Source organism: Hypanus sabinus, chromosome 5 (genome assembly GCF_030144855.1).
Source record: "Hypanus sabinus isolate sHypSab1 chromosome 5, sHypSab1.hap1, whole genome shotgun sequence".
In the NCBI taxonomy this organism is placed as follows: Eukaryota; Metazoa; Chordata; class Chondrichthyes; order Myliobatiformes; family Dasyatidae; genus Hypanus; species Hypanus sabinus.
Window position 1 is genome coordinate 160,038,628 of NC_082710.1, and position 24,160 is coordinate 160,062,787.

The window sequence follows — 24,160 nt, forward strand, 5'->3', positions numbered from 1 at the left end:
TGACATGTGAAGAGTTTTATTTAGAAATTATTAAAATAAAGTATAATAAAATTACTACTGCACTTAGAACTTTTAGAAAAATACACTTCATAACAAGGGCACAGCTTTCTCCAAAATCCACTGTTCACAGACGTCACATAAAACACTCTTCAAGTGTATGAACAGCTGCTACACAGGACTCAGCACCTCAATGTCTGGTGGCAGCAGAATCTTTCCCCATGGAGCCTCTGCTCAGTGTCTGTGCTGAGTTACATTGCATCCGTCAATACACACTTCTGCAGCATTCCCTCCACAGACATCTCGCTGTGCTGGAGGGCCAACAAAATTCTGCCCGACAAAAGGGCTCTTGATGTTTGATTTCAACCCACTTTCGGGATGTGGGAGGGAACCAGAGCAGAATACACAGTCGTGAGGTACAATGATTATAGACTCTGAGCTCAGCAAGTTTGGAGGCCAAAGACCCAAATGTGTGCAAGTCTGGGACCATGGCCTAGAGGTCAGAAGCCCAGAGGCTGCCTGTCCTGGGGTTAGAGGGCCACCACTGCCTCTGAGTTTGGAGGAACAACACTTCATATTCTGACTGCATAGCTTTCAACCTGACAGCATGAACACTGATTTCTCAAATTCCTGGTAATTTCCCCCCTCCACCCTGTCTCATCTTCCATTCCCATCTTGGCTTCCCTCTCAGTTTCTCTTCTCACCTGACCAACATTTCTCTCTGCTCTTCTTCCTTCCCTTCCTCCAGTTGTCCACTCTCCTCTCCTATCAGATCCTTTTTTCTTCAGCCCTTGACCTTTTCCACCTATCACCTCCCAGCTTTTCACTTCACACCCCGCCCTTCTCCAAACAACCATGTTCCTCCCCCAAATTGTACTCCTTCTCCTCCTCTTATTCTAGATTCACCCTTATTTCTTTCAAGTCCTGATGAAGGGTCTCAGTCCAAAATGTCTGCTCTTTATTCCTTTCCATAGATGTTGCCTGACCTGCTGAGTTCCTCCAGCACTGTGTGTGTGTTAAGTTCAAGATTCAAGACTGTTTTGTCATTTCCAGTACAGAAATGTTAAGCTGAACAGAATTATTGTTACTCCAGATCCAATACAGCACAAAGAACAATAAGGTAAAGAACACAATAATAAAAACACACAATAAATATAAATACACAAGCTGGCAAATTATACCTAAATTGACTGTGTTTCTAGGCACAGGAGTGTCTTTACATAAGGTGACAAGAGGATATAAACTAGGCATGGGAGTCTGGAGAGGTGAATTAGAAAGTGGAAGTGTCGTTAAGCCTTACTAATGGATAATGTAGTTGAGTCACGATGTAACCCAGCCCTATCAACTGACTTAATGGCATTTAATATTGTTTGTATAGAGGTTTGTATAGGAACCAGTCGGGAGTGTTCAAACATTCAAAAACCCGTTCAACGCACCATCAGTAAAATCTGATGCAATGTGGCTCGAATATAGTTCTGACTAACTTCAGAATAAGTTGGGGAATGTACAAGGTCAGCTAGATTCTGTGCATTTAAAAAAAACCTCAAAGCTCATGCCATTGGCATTGCCTGTTTCTCCTCGACAGAAGCTGCCTGGAGATTTTACCAATCTCTGCTTTTATTTCAGTGGAGGGTTGTGTGTGGGAGGAGGAATTGGGGGATTTGGGGCTGTAATGATTTTCTGTCATTCATTTTCTTGATTTTTTTCCTGCCATTTTGTGGACATCTGCGAAGAGTAAGAATTTCAGGTTGTATACTGTATACATTCTCTGATATTAAATGGAACCATTGAACCATTGACACCAGCTATACCTAGTGGAGTGTCCCACAAAGCTAGTTTTGATGTGGGAACAATTATTCACAATAGACAGTAGGTGCAGGAGTAGGCCATTCGGCCCTTCTAGCCAGCATCGCCATTCACTGTGATCATGGCTGATCATACACAATCAGTAAACACGAGGAAATCTTCAGATGCTGGAAATTCAAACACCAACACACACAAAATGCTGGTGGAACACAACAGGCCAGGCAGCATCTATAGGGAGAAGCGCTGTCGACGTTTCGGGCCGAGACCCTTCATCAGGACAGAATTGACAGATTTCACACAATGTCAGGGAGGTTTCCCAGTCCTCCAAGTCCTGTGAAAGCACCCATGTGCCCCTAAACTCGAGAAATCATTTTACTAGCATTGACTGACCTTGTTGATAACCAGATGTTATCCCTCAAAAACATAAGTGAGTTTTTAGTAATGTTACACAAACACCAGAGAGTCTACAGATGCTGGAAGTCCATTGCAAGACACACAAAAGTGCTGGAGGAACTCAGCAGGTCAGGTGGCATCTATGGGGGAAAAAAAACAGTTGACAATTTGCACCAAGGCACTTCATCATATCTGGAAGGAAAGGGGCAGAAGCCAGAATAAGAAGCAGGGAGGAAAAGGAGTATGAGCTGGCAGTTGATAAGGTGAGAGAGAAGGTAGGTGGGGGAGTGTGAACAAAGAGGGAAGGTGAGAAGTGATGGGTGGACCATGGAGAGGGGAAAGGAGGAGGAGAACCGGGGGAGGTGATGGACAGGTGTGGAGACGGGGCTGAGAGGATAATCAGAATGGGGAATGGAAAAAGAGTGGTTAGTGGGAGCAGTGACTGGATGATGGAGGAATCGATGTTCGTGCCATCAGACTGGAGGTTACCTAGACTGAATGTGTTGCTTCTCCATCCTGAGTTAGGTCTCATCATGGTAGTGGAAGAGACCAAGGACAGACATATCAGAATTGTTTACTGTTTTCTTTTGTCTTTATAATCCAATCATGATTTCCTTATCTTAATTACCTTTTTTTGCACTGAATTTCACTCTAATTAATGCTGCTTCTCTCCCACTTCAGTTTTCAAATGAAATTCCCATTCACGGAAGAGGTTCTGACACCACCAGGATTGCAGATGTCCCAAACTTTTGGCAGGATAGTAACTAAAACTTCTAGCAGGAAAACATTTGTGTAATGGTAAACATAAATGACTGACCAAAAATAACATCTCACATTTGGCATTCATAACAATACTGTAAAACATAACATTATCTAAATTCCAGTTAACCTCAGCTGTTCTTACTTAGTAATACTGTGAAGCTTTGACTCATGATAGCAGACAAACACTCTAAAATAAAATAATTCATGGTCAAATGCATCAATGTGCAATGTTAGGGAACAGCACGGTAACAGGTACTTAATATTCATTCAGCTTCAAGTTTATAATATCAACTTCACGTTAACCGTACCTGAGTACCCAAATGAAGCAGCTTCCTTCTGCAGACAGGTTGCAACAAACAGTACGGACAGCAATATACAGTTCAAGGCATATATAGTACACACCTCCCCCACCCAAGCCCACCCCACCCCCACCAATGCACAAGGAAAGCAGGCTTGCAGCATTTCACATGACCAATTTTGTGACTGCAAAAGAAATGCCCAAGACAATCCCTCACTGCTAGACTGCCAACATCTTTTGCACACCAACTCTGAATGCTTCCTGTAGCAGGCAGTGACACGATCTGCACCAGGGCCAGCTCCTTCACTGATGAGCAGCTCACTAATGGGATAAACCTGCAGTGCATGAAGTTCTTAAAGGTGCAAAGAGCCTGCCATCTTCCCAATGAGCCGTATACCTTCATGGGACCAATCCACCTACCAACCCAAGTACCTTTGGGAAGTGGGGAGAAACCAAAGCATCTGGAGGAAACCCATGCATCATGGGGAGTCTGTACAGGCACCTTAGTGATGGTAATTGAACCCGATTCACTGCCACTGCAATAGTGTCACACTAATCAGAGCTGCAGTAAGTGTTCTCAGCTGTAAATGTGCAGAAGATACAAAATAGTGTGTACATCTGATTTCAAGTATTTTGGCTCTGATGGGGGCAGTGTTGTGAAATAACATAGTTTCTTAAAAAAACACAAAACAGCACCAGTTCCACCAATGCAGCTTAACATGCTGGGTTCCTCCAGCCAGTGCATTGTAACAAGCTCTCCAGGACTGTGTAGGGAACCAGAGAGGCTCTGAGGATTTTAGAATAATGGAATTCAGTAATTGTTTAACAAGAGTCATTAATCATTTAGTTTTCCTTGTGTGTGTTTTTTTAAAGTGACACACTTTTTGTAATATGGTGTCCTGGTGCTTTCTGTTTAAATCTGTCAAGTTTGTTTTGACAGGCTCAGGTTTTACGTGTCACTTGTAATATTGAAGCAGACGCCCAACTGGCACTAATGGCAGAGTTCTAGTTTTGAGAATGTTGTGTCTTGTGGGGTCGCTCAGCTGAGCCTCTGATGCTCTATTGGAATTATTGTGAATAAAATCTGGTCACCATTAGCGTCTGTTTTCCCTCCACAATTTTGATTCCGATATTGCCAGTGTGCATTATGACATGCGTGGTTGTGCGATTGATGGAGATTATTGGAAGAAGCGTTCATTCATTGATCGCCTCCATTCTCAGATGGCTCTTGATCCAGCTGATTCATTCTTATCTGTTCCTGAAATTAATACAATTCATTTGTAAGGTGCAATAACAATATCCCCACAGAAACAATCAGTACTTAGACAGAGTCGGATAGACAGGAAAATACACACAGTGAAATGGAGTATCAGAGAGTCACAGAGCACAGACACAAGCCCTGTGGACCAACTAGTCCAGGTCGAGCAAGACACCCACCCAAACCAGCCAGCTAGTTCCATTTGCCGGCATTTGACGCATATCCCTACAAATCTATCCATCTGTGTGTCTCTGTCTTTCAAATGTTGTTAATGTTTCTGCCTTATCCATTCTCGTTGGCAGCATATTCCATAAATGGACCACTCTCTGGGTGAAGAAATAGCTTCTTGGGTCCCTACTAAATCTCTCTCCTTGAACGTACCTGTGCCCTGTAATTATCGACTCCCTAACCCTGGGATAAGTGCCAGCCAGTAGTGCAGTGGCATCAACACCAGACATGCATTGGTGTGATGCAAATACAGTAGGTGTGTACTCCTTTCCCTTCTTCCATGGTCCAAACTCCACTCCTTTCAAGCTCCTTTTTCTCCACCCCTTTCCCTCTTCCATCGATCACCACCCAGCTTCTCACTTCGCACCATCGCCCCCACCCCCAACCTTTTCCCTTACCTGGCTTCACCTATCGCCTATCAGCTTGGACCTTCCCATCTTCTTATTCCCCCTTCCTTTCCAGTGCTGATGAAGGAATCTTAACCCATAACATTAACTGTTTATTCCTTTCCATGGATGCTCTTTGACCTGCTGAGTTCCTCCAGCATTTCGCTGTGTTGCTCTAGATTTCCAGCATCTACGATTGTAGTGTGTGATGCGTGATGTTATAAACAGAATCCAATATTCCCACGGTATGTGTCCTTAAGATTATTAGCCCGGCCTGAAAGCACACTCTGGGTTTGTTCAGTCTATCATTGACATTCTAAATTCATAATAAACCAGCATTAGATCTTCAATTTAAAAAAAACCTACAACATTGAACTAAAGGATTAATTAATTACCTGTGGTGTTCCTTCATTGTTTGATTCACTGCTTGAACTGCTACCTCCTAAATTGAAATAAAATGTCTCTTAGTCCTTTAGGCATTTATACTATTAAACGTCTTATAACTGCCTCCGATTTATTGTTGTGCTTTTGTCGATTGGCAAGTGTCTTCCATTGTTATTTGAACAGTCAAAGCTGATGGTATATCTAGCTAACAGGCATAAGGAAGGTGCAGGTCCTGACAGTGGAAATGACAAAACATTCAAAAATCTTATCACTTCACCTGCCAGGTCCTGCACAGGATTTTGAGGAGAATTTGTTTTTCATTAGAAATCTGGTACAGTGCCTGGATGGAATCTCTTGGAATTGGAGAGGAGTCATCAGGACACCGTCTCCTATCCAAACACTGGTGGAAGTGGGAAGATCTCTCTTTGCGTTACATTTCTGGCCTCTGTGCATGAAACTCCCTCAGAGGAACAAAAAAAGTCGTATCCTGTGGATTTCTGGGAATTATTTTATGCATCTGTGTTCTCAAATGTTAATCATTGGTGGATATTTTTGCATCCATGGTTTAAAAATTTTCCAACAGTTAGAATTCATAAGCATTTAATACCTGGGGTCTTTGATACCATGGACGAGGCACAACTCAATCACACCACTGAATCCATCGCACAAACCTGCACTTGCCCCAGGATGTGCTGAAGATGGAATACGTGCTTCTGTTTACTTAACGTCCTGTTCCCAGAACTCTACATCCCTCCCATCCTCCTATTGAGGCTTCCAGAATTCCGAACATGAACTTCCACCACTCACCCCCTCCTGTCTGACTAATGAGATCAAGTTTATAAACATATAACCATATAACAATTACAGCACGGAAACAGGCCATCTTGGTCCTTCTAATCCAGGCCAAATGCTTACTCTCACCTAGTCCCACCAACCTGCACTCAGCCCATAACCCTCTGTCATCTGCTCAAGTACATTGAGGTACAGGTACAATGAAAACATTACTCACAGGCAAACACGTACAAACACACAGAATGTAGATAATAAATTGTACGAGAGTGAAGAGAGTGAGAGACAGAAGTCTCTGTAAAAACAAGACCTTAGTGTAAACAAAAAAGACACATTCAGAAATAAGTTTATAGTCGTGCTGAGAATGTGGAGAGGGTAAGGGGTACGTGTAGAAGGGGGGATGAGCGGTAAGTGTAGCAAAATATGTAGACATAACCAGGGAGAGAATATGTCAATGGGGAAGTGTAGGAGGACAGAGAACAGGTAACTAAAATAGAATGCCTGACAGGACATGGCAACCACAAGGAAAGGGGAACCTTGCCACCACAAAACAATGTGCTTGGCAAAGTATCTGAGCTATATACCAATTTCGAGTGTTTTGCTTGCATCTATACTTATGCCAAGTACTTCGCTTGCATCTATGCTTATTCCAAGTATTTTGCATGCTTAGCTATGCAATAGCCAATCAATTGATGAATTTGAACCGGTAACCATATTTGCGAATTTAGTACCCTGCTTTTGGGTATAAGTATGACCCGAAGTGCATGGGGCTACGAACTCCTCTCTGAATAAAAACCGTTTCAGAGGTAATTTCGTGTCTCTGGTGTTTTTTCCTCAACTGAGCAGGTTAATAACTTCAGTTGAACAGTGCAAAAGCTGGTCCATAGCGTTCTGTTGCTGAGGTAGGGTTAGGCTCATGCAAGTCAGTTCAGGGACCTGATGGTTCCAGGATGTTCCTGAATTTTCCCTTCACAACCGGGAATATGAAAGCAGTGAAAAGGAAAATACATTCAGTGGATTCTGGTTAACTGGGCCATTAGCAAATCTGGGCAGCCTCTTATTTGGGACAACTCTTAAAGAACAAAAAACTAATTGAGAAAGTAGCTGGTATACCCTTCACTTGTTTGGGACACTATACCACTGAACTCGGACAGGAGCCTGTTGCCATTTTCTAACTAGCATCAGTCCCGTGCAGTTGCGTGGCCATCAGACACAAGACTACTTAGAGTGAACAGTTTTTAAATAGAGTCCGTTGTGTGCGCTTGTGTTACATTATCCATTTGGGCCGACAGATCCCGATTCGAAAAGCAGTGATTTTTGATCATTTTGTTTTTTTGTTTTACCTTTTAAAAAAAAAATCCAGCCACTTGCCAAAACACCATGACAGTATTTGACGCTAGCCGGAAAAAAAATGACCCTGCTGGACCAAATTAAAAGAAATCTGCCTAATGCCACTCATCATCACTGGCAGAGGTAACTAGAGTACCAAAATCTACAATTGCACACAATGAGAGCAGGGCATTTTCTGTGTCAGGGATCTGTGTTCACTTTGTTCATTTACAATCAATCAAAAGAACAGAGCAGCGAACACTGCATGAATTCCTCTGTTGATAACTATTAGGAACTAATGCATAGATTTATTGTACTGTAGTAATATTGATAGTGTTCTGACTTGAAATGTATTCCATTCAATACAAAATTGGATACTCACTTTAAATGGTAGTTGGTCTTTTTGTATCTTTTAATCTATTTCCATGCAACTTTGGCTAATTAGAACATCTGCTTAATTGGACCAAAATATAGTGCTCCCGAGGTGTAGGAATTAACGAAAATCCACTGTACTAGCAAATTATTCCCAAATACACTGCAGGTTGGGCACTGGAATTTCTTGATCACCAATGACCAAGAGATCCCAGAATGGTAATTCAACAACAAACATCTTGGAGTTTTTGCCCAATGAATCGATCACGCCTCTGTCATGTAATCTGTTACAAATTAGGGAATCAGAGGGAATTTCACTGAAATCTATCAAATACTTAAAAACACAGACAGAATGGACATGGAAAGGATGTTTCAAATGGTGGGCGAGTCTAGAACCAGTAAACTCAAACTTGGAATAGAGGGACTTCCGTTTTGAACAGAGATGCAGAGGGTGGTGAATTTGTGGAATTCATTGTCACAGACAGCTGTGGAGGCCAAGTCCAAGAATATTTAAAGCAGAGACTGATAGGTTCCTGATTAGTCAAGGTGTCAAAGGTTATGGGGAGAGGGCAGGAGAATGGAATATGGAATCTAATGCAGACGAGTGCAAGGTGTTGTACTTTGGTAGGACCAACCATGGTAGGTCTTACACAATGAAAGGCAGACAAGTGAAGTGTCCTAGAGCAAAGGGAATTGGGAATACTGGCCCAAAATTCATTGAAAGTGGTAAGACAGAGTAATAAAGAAAGCATTTGGCACATTGTCGTTCTTAAATCAAAGTACTGAGTACAGAAGATAGGATGTTATTTTGAAGCTGATGAGGCCTAATTTGGAGTATTCTGGCTGTTTTGACACCTACCTGCAGGAAAGATGTAAACAAGTTTGAAAGAATACAGAGAAATTTTACAAATATGTTACTGGGTCGGGAGGACCTGAGTTCTAAGGAAAGATTGAATAGGTTAGGACTTTATTCCTTGGAACATAGAAGTTTAAGAGGATATTTGATTGAAGTATACAAAATTATGAGGGATATAGATAAGGTAATTGCAAGCAAGCTTTTTCCACTGAGCAACTCACACAAAATGCTGGTGGAACGCAGCAGGCCAGGCATCATCTGTCCTGACGAAGGGTCATGGCCTGAAAACGTCGATAGCACTTCTTATAGATGCTGCCTGGCCTGCAGCATTCCACCAGCATTTTGTGTGTGTTGCTTGAATTTCCAGCATCTGCAGATTTCCTCATGTTTTTCCACTGAGGTTGGGTGGGACTACAAACAAAGGTTGTAGGTTAAAGATGAAAGGTAAAAAATTTAAGGGGAACATGAGGGGAAACTTCTTCACTCAGAGGCTTGTGAGAGTGTGAAATGAGCTGCCAGCACAAGTGGTGCATGCAAGCTCGATTTCAACGTTTAAGAGAAGTTTGGATCAGTACATGAATGGTAGGGATATTGAGGTCTATGGGACTGGTGCAGTTCGATGGGAGTTAGCAGGTTAGATGGTTCAGCATGGACCAAATGGGCCAAAGGGCCTGTTTCTGGGCTGTACTTTATCTTTTACTTCTAATGGGATTGAGAGCGATAAGAAATCAGCCTGATGGAATGGTGGAGTAGACTTGATGGGCCAGATAGCCCAATTCTGCTCATATGTCTCATGATCTTGTGGTTTTAACCCAGACACTGAAAGACAAAGGTCCCACGACTGACCTCTGTGGACCAGGAAACATCTCAAATCATATCCCAGCTGTAACAGGTCTACCTGAGATAATGCTCCATTCCGTTGTTGCACCGAATTACAATCCGTCCCACACAGAACACCAGGCATTTGGCCCGCAGTGTAAACAATGGTAATGTGTGATATGAAGGAACAGAACTGAGTCATTTTTAACTAAATACTGCTAGAGCTAGACATAGTGGCAACCTGTTACACAGCAACATACTCTTTCTGTCAAATACGCTTAGCTCTTCAATACTTACTCTTCCATACAATTAAAAATGAAAAGAAGATTATCGCAGCAACTATGATCAATGGGGCCACCGTGCTCCAGGTTAGATATGACACATGACAGCCTTGATCTGAAAAAGTGAAAATTGGATTGTGCAAAATCAGAATGAGCATTTCAGCATGTGAAATTTAACAGTATTATTATTATTATTGTTATTATTGTTTTATTATTGTCAAGTGTATTGACATGCCCATCATCCTGACTCTAGAACGTAGTTCCTTGACTAATAAAGGTGAGCATGTCACATACCTTCCCTACAAGCCTCATCAACTTGTGCAACCACTTTCACGGGGCTTTGGACTTGGCCCAAAGACCCCCTGTACGTCTGCAGGCAAATGGGACTAGTGTAGATGGACAAAAGGTCAGTATGGACCTAGTGGGCTAAAGGGCCTGTTTTATGTTGCACATTTGTGCAATCTGAGGGGAAATCCTCACCTTGAACCAAGCAGCTGAAGAGCTGCACCTGTATTTAATGTATTTCTGACAGCATCCTCCCTTTCTCTAGTTCTCCATTCCCCATTCTGGTTGCCCTCTAACCCCTTCTCATCAGCCCATCACATCCCACTGGTGTGCGCCCCTCTTCCCTTTCTTCAATTGTCATCTGTCCTCTCCATCATATTGCTTCATCTTCACACCTTCCAGTCCATCATGTGCAAAGCCCTCCCCACTATTCAGTACACCTACACAGAGCGCTGTCGTAGGAAAGTAGCATCCATCATCAGGACCCCACCATCCAGCCTCAGGACTCACACCTCCAGGTTCAGGAACAGTTATTACCCCTCAATCATCAGGCCCCATCACTGAAATGCTCCCACAATTTGTGGCCTCACTTTCCACGACTCTTCATCTCATGTTCTTGTTATTTATTGCATGTTTCTTTATTTATTTTTATTTCATTTTGTGTTGCTACAGATGTTGTCTTTTGCACACCGGTTGTCTGCCCTGTGGGTGCGGTCTTCCACTGATTCTACTATGGTTATTATATTTATTGAGCGTGTCCACAGAAAATAAATCACAGGGTTGTACATGGTGACATATATGTACTCTGATAATAAATAAATTTACTTTGAATTTTGAAATATCACCTCTCAGCTTCTTACTTAATCCCATCTCCTCCACCTGCCCCCTCAGCTGCATTCACCTGCCTGTTTATACTTTCTCCCCACCCTCCTCTCCTTCTGCCCCTTCCTTCCCAGTCATGGTGAAGGCTTTTGGACTGAAATGTCAACTGTTTATTTCCCTCCATAGATGCCGCCTGAATTTCTGACTTTCTCCAGCACCTTATGTGTGTTGCGTAAGACTTCCAGTCTGCAGAATCTCTGTGTTTATGACCATCTACTTGTAATCCACTTGCTACTGACAATAACCATTATAATCAACGGACCAAACCCCCATTCCTAGGTCTGATGAGCATCATCTGCCTTTATCTCTTTTAATCAGACACAGTCAGAGTTCTTTTTGTTACTCTCCTCTTTCAGTCCTAATCAGTGGCCTTGCCTGCCTCAATCTGATGGAGGGATTAAATAGATATATGAGATCACTTAAATTCTCCCCAAGTCTCAGTCAGCCTTTCATTCAGCTGTTTACAGTGGAGACTTCTCAAAGCTGAACACAATCCATAGAATTAAAACAAAAGGCACCGAGGGGCTGTTGGTAAACTCACTGCTTTGCTGAATCTCCTCAATGAGGATGACGATGGAAATGGCGATCACAATGACGGAACTCACGATGCCACAAAAGTCAATCGAAGCGCGTAAACCTGGTAAGTGTGAACCGTGGATTGGATTAGGACAGTTTCAACATTCACAATGGGATATTTTTCTGATAAATCATCTTCTATTTACCTGTGCAGTCTAAGAACTTTCTGAAACACTGGCAGCCCTGATTCCAAATGGTGATGGTCAGGCACACATTCAAAGGCAGCAGGGCAACCACAATGAACAGGGCAACCACAGATGCAGAGGCAGCTCCTAGAGTTATCACCCACAATAAATGAAGGGATGTTAAATAAACATAATGCACGATTACCATTCATAGCTTATACACGTCATACTTTTGTGAAGAAAAAGTATTTCAGGATGTATATTGTATACATTTCTCTGACATTAAGAGGGGCGACAGATAAGAGGTTCTGCGGGACAGGCCAAGAATCTCGGATGGTCTGTTGCCTCCCCGGTGCCAGGGTCTACGATATCTCGGATCGAGTTCTCAGTATTCTCTGGAGGGAGGCTGAGCAGCCAGATGTCGTTGACCACGTAGGGACCAATGACATGGATAGGAAAGAGGTGGAGGTCCTGCGAAGACAGTTTAAGGAGTTAGGTGCAAAGCTAAAGGACAGGACCTCCAGGGTTGCAATCTCAGGATTGCTACTCATGCCATATGCTAGTGCGGCTAGAAACAGGACAATAATGCAGCTAAATACATGGCTAGGGAGATGGTGCAGGAGGGAAGGCTTCAGGTTTCTGGACAATTGGGCTTTGTTCCATGGAATGTGAGACCTGTTCTGACAGGATGCTTTGCACCTGAACTGGAAGGGGACTAACCCTGCTCTACGTTCTTCAGTGAGGAAATATCATTTCTATATCCACACTGTCAATATATCTCAGGGTCTTCTTCTTTAAATCTAGTTTTCTCTCACTCTTTTAAGCTACAGCAAGTGCAAACCCATGCTCCAAAGACAGGTTTCCACTGCAGGTTTCAGCTAAGCAAACCTTCCTTGAATAGGTTGTAGTATATTTCCACTTTTTCTTATTTAAATAAGAAAATGTTTAATTAAATATTTATATTTAAACATCTTCTTAAATATTTAAATATTTTCTTTAAATAAGAAGCCTAATTCAGACTCATCCAATGAGTGCTATCTTGAGAGATCCATAAATGAGATGGTACTCTGACAGTTGATCATAAAGAGATAGATAAATTCTTTCAAGAATTTTATAACTCTTTATATCAATCAGAATTTTCTGACGATTCTTCCATAATGGATGAATTTTTAAGGAAACTGAATATCTCGAAATTACCAGCCAAAGATCGTGTATTATTAGATGTACCCATTACGGAAGCTGAAATAAAAGAGGCTATTTTTTTCAATGAATTCAGGTAAAGCCCCTGGTCCAGATGGTTACACTGTGGAATTTTTAAAATCTTTTTCTTCTATACTTTCTCCTTGGTTATGTAAAATTTTTAAGGACGCATTATCTGTGGGTAAGTTACACAATCTTTTTATGAAGCTTCCGTTTCTCTAATTCTTAAAAAACACGAAGAACCTATTGAATGTGCATCATATCGGCATATATTTACTGAATGTGGACGCCAAGATTTTTACCAAAGTTTTGGCCACCAGATTGGAAAATTTAACACCTCAATTCATTTCTGAGGACCAGACCGGATTTATTAAAAATCATTATTCATCTTTTAACATTAGAAAATTAATTAATATAGCTTATACCTGTTCATCTAGAATCCCAGAATGTGTCATGTCCTTGGACGCTGAGAAAGCGTTTGACAGAATTGAATGGCCATATTTAATATGTTTCAGAATTTTAACTTTAGCCCGACATTTATATCGTGGATTAAATTAATATATTATAAGTCTTTGGCTTCGGTTCTTACCAATGATCAAAGGTCTCCCTTTTTTCAGTTGTTTCCTGGCACGAGTCAAGGCTGTCCCTTAAGTCCTCTTCTATTTGACATTGCTTTGGAACCCTTATCCATTGCTATTCATGATTCACCTAACGTTTTTGGTATTACCCGTGGGGAAGGGACATATAAGCTATCATTATACGCTGATGATTTGTTACTGTACATCTCTGATCCTGTGAGATCTATTCCAGTTGTTTTATCTTTGCTTGCGCAGTTGAGTTGCTTTTCTGGCTATAAACTGAATCTTAATAAGAGTGAATTATTCCCATTAAATACCGGTACAAGTTTCAATTTATAAATATCTATGATCTAAAGTAGTTACAGATAACTTTACCTATTTGGGTATTAAAATTACCAAAAAAAATAAGTATTTACTTAGTTAAGTTTTTACCTTTCATTGACCAGATTAAGCAACTTAACTTAGAACATAGAACATGGAACAGTACAGCACAGTACAGGCCCTTCGGCCCACAATGTTGTGCCGAACCTCAAACCCTGCCTCCTACCTTAAATTCCTCCATATACCTGTCTAGTAGTCTCTTAAACTTCACTAGTGTATCTGCCTCCACCACTGACTCAGGCAGTGCATTCCATGCACCAACCACTCTCTGAGTGAAAAAGCTTCTTTTAATATCCCCCTTGAACTTTCCTCCCCTTACCTTAAAGCCATGTCCTCTTGTACTGAGCAGTGGTGCCCTAGGGAAGAGGCACTGGCTGTCCACTCTGTCTATTCCTCTTAATAACTGGTATACCTCTATCATCTCTCCTCTCATCCTCCTTCTCTCCAAAGAATAAAGCCCGAGCTCCCTTAATCTCTGATAATAACCTATACTCTCTAAACCAGACAGCATCCTGGTAAAACTCCTTTGTACCCTTTCCAATGCTTCCACATCCTTCCTATACTGAGGTGACCAGAACTAGATACAGTACTCCAAGTGTGGCCTAACCAGAGTTTTATAGAGCTGCATCATTACCTCACGTCTCTTAAACTCTATTCCTCGACTTATGAAAGCTAACACCCCATAAGCTTTCTTAACTACCCTATCTACCTGTGAGGCAACTTTCAGGCATCTGTACCCTCATGTACCCTCAGATCCCTCTGCTCCTCCACACTACCAAGTATCCTGCCATTTACTTGTACTCTGCCTTGGAGTTTGTCCTTCCAAAGTGTACCACCTCACACTTCTCTGGGTTGAACTCCATCTGCCACTTCTCAGCCCACTCCTGCATCCTATCAATGTCTCTCTGCAATCTTCAACAATCCTCTACACTACCCACAACACCACCAACTTTTGTGTCACCTGCAAACTTGTCAACCCACCCTTCTAACCACACATCCAGGTCGTTAATAATAATCACAAAAAGTAGAGGTCCCAGAACAGATTCTTGTGGGACACCACTAGTCAGAACCCTCCAATCTGAATGTACTCCCTCCACAATGACCCGCTGCCTTCTGCAGGCAAGCCAATTCTGAATCCACCTGGCCAAACTTCCCTGGATCCCATACCTTCTGACTTTCTGAATAAGCCTACCGTGTGGAACATTGTCAAATGCCTTACTAAAATCCATGTAGATCACATTCACTGCATTACCCTCATCTATATGCCTGGTCACCTACTCAAAGGACTCTATCAGGCTTGTTAGACATGATCTGCCCTTCACAAAGCAATGCTGACTGCCCCTGATCAGACCATGATTCTCTAAATGGTCATAGATCCTATCTCTAAGAATCTTTTCCAACAGCTTTCCCACCACAGACATAAGGCTCACTGGTCTATGATTACCCAGACTAGCCCTACTACCTTTTTTGAACAAGGGGACGACATTCACCTCCCTCCAATTGTTTGGTACTATTGCATTGGACAGCAAGGACATAAAGATCCTAGCCAGAGGCTCAGAAATCTCTTCCCTCACCTCGTGGAGCAGCCTGGGGAATATTCCGTCAGGCCCAGGGTCTTATCCATCCTAATATATTTTAACAAATCCAACACCTCCTCTTCCTTAATATCAACATACTCCAGAACATCAACCTTATTCATATTGTTCTCATCATCATCAAGTTCCCTCTCATTGGTGAATACCGCAGAGAAGTATTCATTGAGGACCTCGCTCACTTCCACAGCCTCCAGGCACATCTTCCCACTTTTATCTCTAATCGGTCCTACCTTCACTCCTGTCATCCTTCTGTTCTTCACATAATTGAAGAATGCCTTGGGGATTTCCCTTACCCTACTCGCCAAGGCTTTCTCATTCCCCCTTCTTGCTCTTCTCAGCCCCTTCTTATGCTCCTTTCTTGCTACACTATATTCCTCAATAGACCCATCTGATCCTTGCTTCCTAAACCTCATGTATGCTCCACCTGATTAGATTTTCTACTCCACTTTCACCCTACCATTCTTTATCTTCCTCACTGGGACAAATTTATCCCTAACATCCTGCAAGAGATCCTTAAACATCGACCATGTCCATAGTACATTTCCCTGCAAAAACATCATCCCAATTCACACCCGTAAGTTCTAGCCTTATAGCCTCATAATTTGCCCTTCCCCAATTAAAAATGTTCCTGTCCTCTCTGATTCTATCCTTTTCCATGATAATGCTAAAGGCCAGGGAGCAATTATCACTGTCTCTCAGATGCTCACCCATTGAGAGATCTGTGACCTGACCCAGTTTGTTTCCTAATACTAGATCCAGTATGGCAATCCCTTAGTCGGCCTGTCAACATACTGTGACACGAATCCATCCTGGACACACTTAACAAACTCTGCCCCATCTAAACCCTTGGAACTAATCAAGTGCCAATTAATATTAGGGAAGTTAAAGTCACCCATGATATCAACCCTGTTATTTTTGTACCTTCCCAAAATCTGCCTCCCAATCTGCTCCTCGGTATCTCTGCTGCTACCAGAGGGCCTATAGAATACCCCCATAGAGTAACTGCTCCCTTCTTGTTCCTGACTTCCAACCATACTGACTCAAAAGAGGATCCTGCTACATTACTCACCCTTTCTGTAGTTGTAATAGTATCCCAGACCAGTAATGCCACCCTTCCTCCCCCTTCCCCCCCACCCATCGCTTTTAAAACACTGAAATCCAGGAATATTGAGAATCCATTCCCGCCCTGGTGCCAGCCAAGTCTCTGTATTGGCCACTACATCATAATTTCAAGTATGTATCCAAGCTCTCAGATTATCACCTTTGTTCCTGATGCTTCTTGTATTGAAGTACACACATTTTAGCCCCTCTGCCTTACTACCTTTACACCCTTTTTTCTGCTTCTCTTTCCTCAAAGCCTCTTTATATGTTAGATCTGGCTTTACTTCATGCACTATACTTGCAGTTCTCGCATGACATTTATCCTCCACCTCACTACCTGCTCTAACACTGGTTCCCCTTCCCCGCAAATCTAGTTTAAACCCTCGGAGCAGCACTAGCAGACCTTCCCACAAGGATGTTAGTCCCCATCCAGTTCAGATGCAACCTGTCCCAATGGAACAGGTCCCACCTTCCCTGGAACAAGGCCCAATTGTCCAGAAACATGAAGCCCTCCCTCTTGAACCAACTCCTTAGCCATGTATTAGCTGCATTATCTTCCTGTTTCTAGCCTCACTAGCACGTGGCACTGGTAGCAATCCTAAGATTGCAACCCTGGAGGTCCTGTCCTTCAGCTTTGCACCTAACTCTCTTTGCAGGACCTCCTTTTTCTTCCTATCCCCGTCATTGGTCCCTATGTGGACCATGACATTTGGCTGCTCACCCTTCCTCTTGAGAATACTGAGAACTCAATCCAAGATATCACGGACCCTGGCACCAGGGAGGCAACAGACCATCCAGGATTCTCAATCTCTCCCACAGAAACTCTTATCTGTCCCCCTAACTATCAAATCCCCTATCACTACTGCTCTCCTCTATTCCCTCCTTCCTTCTGAGCTGAGGGTCCAGTCTCGATGCCAGAGACACAACCACCACTACTTGTCCCTGGTAAGTCGTCCCCACCAACAGTATCCAAAACGGTATACTTATTGTTGATGGGAATGGCCCCAGGGGTTCTCTGCTCTTCCTGTCCATTTCCCTTCCCTCTCCTGACAGTCACCCAGCTACTGTTTCCAGACTCTTAGAGGTGACTACCTCCCTGAAACTCCTGTCTATTTCTGCCTCTGCCTCCTGAATGATCCGAATTTCATCCAGCTCCCTAACACGGTTTGTCAGGAGCTACCGCTGAATGCACCTTGTAGTCATCAGGGACAATTGTGCTCGCCCTGACTTCCCACATACTGCAAATGGAGCACCCGACTGCCCTAACTGCTACCTCCATTACGTACTTTTAAGCTAATTAGAGTTACTAAAGGAACCTACCCGACCTTAGCTGACTGGGGGCAAGTTCGTCCTCAGCCTCTGCTTGCCGAAGCCTCTCGAGCCAAAGCCTTCCTACTCTGTCTCCCACTAATCCGTTGCCCGCTCCAGTAACCTGTTCACCTTTTAAGCTCTCCTACTGTCTCAGGGGCCAAACTTCACGTGCTTGTGCAACTTTAAAATCTCATAGTGTTGAATCTGTACTCCTTGGAGAATCTCCCTGTTTCTGTGTTCAGTTCAGCAAGCAGTAAATCATTTTATTGACTTTCCCAATCACGGATACTATTATGAGTCATTCACCAGAATACTGGAACCTCTTTGTAACTCACAGCTCTGGGATCTCTAAGAAGAGAAAATCTGCAGATGCTGGAAATCCAAGCAACAATATGCTGGAGGAAGTCAGCAGGTCAGGAAAAAAGTACATTTCACATTTCAGGCCGAAACCCTTCAGCAGGACTGGAAGAAAAAAGCTGAGGAGTAGATTTAAAAGGTGGAGGGAGGGGAGAGAGAAACACCAGGTGACAGGTGAAATCTGGAGAAGGAGGGACAAAGTGAAGAGCTTAGAAGTTGATAGGTGAAAGAGACAGAAGGCCATGGAAGAAAGAAGAAGGTGAGTGGAGCACTAGAGGGAGACGATGGGCGAACAAGAAGATAAGGTGATGAGGGAAATGGTGAAGGAGTGTGGGGGAGGGCATTACTGGAAGTCTGATAAATTGATGTTCATGCCATCAGGTTGAAGGCTACCAAAAGGGAATACAGAGTGTTGTCCCTCAAAACAGGGATGTGATGTTGAGGCTCTATAAGGCACTAGTGAAACTACACTTGGGAGTACTGAGTGCAGTTCTGGGCTTCTTATTTTAGAAAGTATGTACTGACATTGGAGAGGGTTCAGAGAAGATTCACGAGAATGATTCCAGGAATGAAAGGGTTACCATATGAGGAACATCTGGCAGCTCTTAGGCTGTATTCCCTGGAGTTCAGGAGAATGAGGGGGGATCTCATAGAAACATTCTGAATGTTAAAAGGCCCAAACAGATGAAATGTGGGAGAAAACCAGAACAGACAGAAGAAACCCACAGAGATAAGGAGGAATTTCTTTAGCCAGAGAGCAGTGAATCTGCAGAATCCTTGGCCACAGGCAGCTGTGGAGGCCAAGGCTATATGTATATTTAAGGCAGAGGTTGATAGATTCTTGATTGGTCAGGGCATGAAGGGATATGTGGATTAGGGAGGAGATTGGGTCTGAGAGGAAAATTGGATCAGCCATGATGAAATGGTGGAGTAGACTTGATGGGCCAAATGGCCTAATTCTGCTCCTCTACCTTATGGTCTTAAGGGAGAATGCACAATTTCCTCACAGGCAATGGTGGGACCTTAACTCCTATCAGTGATCACCAGCTTTGTAAATCAACATGTTTCACACTATGCTACCTCTGTCACATCTTCTTCTCCCACCACCTCTGAAAGCCCACTCCAGGAACCTACCATTGTGTGTAAAAAAAAATTGCACATCCTACATGATGCACCGTCAATAACTCACACTGAGACGTAAAGCGAGATATCGGCTTTTATTGACTGGAAGAAGGAACCAGGAGTGAGTGTCCATCATACTATGACCTGGAGACTGAGGCCGAGCGTCAGGCCTCAGATCTCCTTTATACAGGGGCCTGTGGGAGGAGCCACAGGAGCAGTCAGCAGGGGGCGTGTCCAGACAGGCACATAGTTCACCACACTACATCTCTCTTAAACTTTCTCTTTCTTTCTTTAAAGTTTTGATCTGTAGTATTTGATATTTCCAGCCCAGGAAATATTATTCCAGCTGTCTATCCTATTTTTCATCTCTCGTAACTCTAGAGGCAAACAATACACTCTGTGATGGAGAGGGCACACAGCCTTCTCCCGCCCCCCTTGCCTGATCAGGTTCACATGAATAACAAATATTATTTTTGCACATACCTTTTATTGCAATCCAGGAAATGAGGGCAATGGAAATAACAAGAAGAGACAGTGTGTTACAGATAAATAGGAGCAAAAACAAGTATTTGAGCTGCCTCAGTGAACCTGTGGAGAAAACAGACAAATGTTAAGACACTTGGAACCCTCCATACACCACTGTAAGAGGCTGGATAGGCCACAGATTGTTTAACCTTGAAGCATAGGAGACAAGGTGAATGGTTTCCATCTTTTTCCCAAGCTAGAGGTGTCTGAAACTAGAAGGCATATATTTAAGTTGGGAGGGAAGAGTAAAGGGAGTGGTGACTTTTCCCTGCAGTGCATAGAACGTATATTGAACAAATTGCCAGAGGAAGTGGTAGAGGTGAGCACATTTACAGTGTTTAAAAGGTGTGTATTTGGACAAGAAGGGTTTAAAGGGATATGGGCTAAACTGGACTCAGTCAAGTAACTACGAGGAAATCTGCAGATGTTGGAAATTCAAACAACACACACAAAATGCTGGTGGAACACAGCAGGCCAGGCAGCATCTATAGGGAGAAGCACTGTTCGTCCTGACGAAGGGTCTTGGCCCAAAACATCGACAGTGCTTCTCCCTATAGATGCTGCCTGGCCTGCTGTGTTCCACCTGTACAATGTCCTGGGTATGTTACTCAAAATGGCTTCTTTGGTTTGTTTAGAGTAGGAATGCTTCTTTGTCTGATAAGTGTTTCTCTCGCAGTGGTTTAGCTTTAGACTTGCTGATATGGGGATTGTATTTATTTGTTGACCAATGGGGAATGTTATTTTGTCCTGTGAGGCTGGGAGCTTGAGGGTTTTTGCGGTATTTTCGGAGGAGTCGGGATGAAGACGCGGAGGAAGGTGGACATGCGCTGCACTGCTTGGTTGACCACCGGGTTGGTCCCAGGTGCAAGAATGTGGAGGTCGGAGGAAAGTGACGAGGGGTCGAATGATTCAGTGGTTGAGCTCCAACGATGTGCACTAAACTGACTGAACTTTGATAAGTTGGCGCCATTTGCTTTTTCTTTTCTTTCATATATACTGCATTGCATAGTACTCTTTTAGTTTTAGTAAAATCTTTAAAGTGTATTTCATAACAGTATCTGGTGTGAGTTTGATACTGTGTGTGCGCGCGGCATAAACTTGATTCCCACAGCACCTGTGTGTACAGGAGGTGGGTTGGTGAGTGGCTGGATCTCCTTATTCCCCTAGACATATACCAGCCTGTTGGGTGAGTGTTACACACCAGTATTTTGTGTGTGTTGTTTGGTCAAGTACCTAACTCGATTGACATGAATGTGTTGTGTGCAAAGGCCTATTTCTGTGCCATATTAGACACGAATGCTGTTTGCAGTGGACAGTTCTGGGGTAACAGTGCTGCTCTTTGCAGGTCAGGCAGGAGGTAATACAGACCATATCGTATAGAACAGCACAAGTTTGTCAGCGAAAGAGGGCAGACAGCACCGGAGGTCTGTACCATCATTCCCATACGCAGCACCAGGGAAGCCAAAAGTGGAACACCCAGTATATGTGAAGCTCTAGAAGTTTGGTACACTTTATTAAACCTATCCCTACCACCTTGTCAATAAGGCCCCCAGATCTGGCTTGTGCACATCCCTGGCAGTGTCAGGATCTCTGGAATTGCCCACTGTAGTATCTTACTCTGTTGCTTGGGAATTATTTTGGCACTTTATCTGAAGTCAGAGGCCACACTGACACATGTCTGATGTTTCCAAACACTGGACTTAATCCCTTCCCTACCTGCTGGATAGATACTTGTAAATCCACCAAAGGATGCAGCCAGAATTCCACACATCTCTGGAATGGTACAGGAGCCTGAAGTCCCACAACAGCATGTTCAAGAACAGTTACTTTCCTACAAGCATCAGGTTCTTGAAACAACCTGCACAACCCCAAGCCTCACCCTATCTCGGCAATGGAACAGCACAGAGCACGTCCTGCACTACCATGGACTTCTCTCCGACTGGGTCTTTCCTTTTGTATTCAAGCACTTGTTTTCGCACAGAATTTTCTCCCCTCTCCTTCTTCACTGTCTTGTACAATTGGTGTATTCATCATATTCTTTATCTAAGTGCCTGTGATGTCGACGCCACTTTTTCACTGTAGCTGTCCCTCACCATGACAATAAATATGACTTGAACATAGAACATGCATTTTAGCTGACAGAGAGAAGATTCTAATAGAATGGGGACAGAGAAGGGTAATGACTGAGAGAGGTTGCTGCTGACATGCCTTCACCACCCTACTTCAGCGAACTGTGGTGGGATCCATTTTTTTGTCAACTTCCTCCTTGTCCTCTTCAGCCCACCCCCTTTAAAACATGCCTGTGTCCCAACTTTTCCTTGGTCTGACTGAGGGGTCATGATCCAAATCATTCACTCTGCCCCTCTCTATACAGATGCTGACTGACCTTTTTCCACACCCTCTTCCCAATGGTGCTGTCACATTCCCAGGACTCTTAACTCTTCAAGTCTTGCTATTCCATGATAGTCACTTTGGCATCACTACCTCAGATTACATTACTATCTTTTCCAACAGCTTTCCCACCACAGACGTAAGGCTAACTGATCTATAATTACCTGGACTATCCCTACTAACTTTTTTGAACAAGGGGACAACATTCGCCTCCCTCCAATCCTCCAGTACCAACGAGGACATAAAGATCCCAGCCAAAGGTTCAGCAATCTCTTCCCTTGCCTCGTGGAGCAGCCTGGGGAATATTCCATCAGGCCCTGGAGACTTATCCGTCCTAATGTATTTTGACAACTCCAACACCTCCTTTCCCTTAATATCAACGTGCTCCAGAACATCAAACTCACTCACCTTGTCTTCACCATCAAGTTCCCTCTCAGTGGTGAGGTCCTCGCTCACTTCCACAGTTTTCAGGCACATCTTCCCACTTTTATCTCTAATCGGTCCTACCTTCACTCCTGTCATCCTTTTGTTCTTCACATAATTGAAGAATGCCTTGGGGATTTCCCTTACCCTACTCGCCAAGGCCTTCTCATGCTCCCTTCTTGCTCTTCTCAGCCCCTTCTTAAGCTGCTTTCTTGCTACCCTATATTCCTCAATAGACCCATCTGGTCCTTGCTTCCTAAACCTCTTGTATGCTGTCTTCTTCTACCTGACTAGATTTTCCACTTCACTTGTTACCTATGGTTCCTTCACCCTACCATTCTTTATCTTCCTCACCCGGACAAATTTATCCCTAACATCCTGCAAGAGATCCTTAAACATCAACCACATGTCCATAGTACATTTCCCTGCAAAAACATCATCCCAATTCACACCCGCAAGTTCTAGCCTTATAGCCTCATAATTTGCCCTTCCCCAATTAAAAATGTTCCTGTCCTCACTGATTCTATCCTTTTCCACGATAATGCTAAAGTCAGGGAACGGTGATCACTGTCCCCCAGATGCTCACGCACTGACAGATCTGTGACCTGACCTGGTTTGTTACCTAATACTAGATCTAGTATGGCATTCCCCCTAGTCGGCCTGTCAACATACTGTGACAGGAATCCATCCTGGACACAGTTAACAAACTCTGCCCCATCTAAACCCTTGGAACTAATCAAGTGCCAATCAATATTAGGGAAGATAAAGTCACCCATGATAACAATCCTGTAATTTTTGCACCTTTCCAAAATCTGACTCCCAATCAGCTCCTCGGTATCTCTGCTGCTAGCAGGGGGCCTATAGAATACCCCCAGTAGAGTAACTGCTGCCTTCCTGTTCCTGACTTCCACCCATACTGACTCAAAGGAGGATCCTGCTACGTTACCCACCCTTTCTGCAGCTGTAATAGTATCCCTGACCAGAAATGTCACCCCTCTTCCCCTTTTCCCCCCTCTCTATCCCTTTTAAAGCACTGAAATCCAGGAATATTGAGAATCCATTCCTGCCCTGGTGCCAGCCAAGTCTCCGTAATGGCCACTACATCATAATTCCATGTATGTATCCAAGCTCTCAGTTCATCACCTTTGTTCCTGATGCTTCTTGCATTGAAGTACACACACTTTAACCCTTCTACCTTACTACCTTTATACTCTTTATTCTGCTGCTCTTTCCTCAAAACCTCTCAATATGTTAGATCTGGCTTTACTCCATGCACTTCTTTCACTGTTCTATCGCTCCGGGTCCCACCCCCCTTGCAAATTAGTTTAAACCCTCCCAAACCATGCTAGC

The 24,160-nt window shown here is 43.3% G+C and overlaps 1 protein-coding gene across 1 annotated transcript in view; it reads right to left on the minus strand.

The window, feature by feature from the left end:
• Positions 1 to 2,459: 2,459 nt before the first annotated feature.
• LOC132394504 (uncharacterized) overlaps positions 2,460 to 24,160 on the minus strand; it is a 64,719-nt gene continuing 43,018 nt past the window's right edge. Inside the window, exons 6-11 of the mRNA XM_059970755.1 lie at positions 19,955 to 20,059; positions 11,848 to 11,973; positions 11,667 to 11,762; positions 9,975 to 10,073; positions 5,524 to 5,570; positions 2,460 to 4,514 (exon numbers count right to left, since the gene is read on the minus strand). Coding sequence (XP_059826738.1) covers positions 4,455 to 4,514; positions 5,524 to 5,570; positions 9,975 to 10,073; positions 11,667 to 11,762; positions 11,848 to 11,973; positions 19,955 to 20,059 — 533 coding nt within the window. The 3' untranslated portion in view covers positions 2,460 to 4,454. The remainder of the gene's footprint in view (positions 4,515 to 5,523; positions 5,571 to 9,974; positions 10,074 to 11,666; positions 11,763 to 11,847; positions 11,974 to 19,954; positions 20,060 to 24,160) is intronic.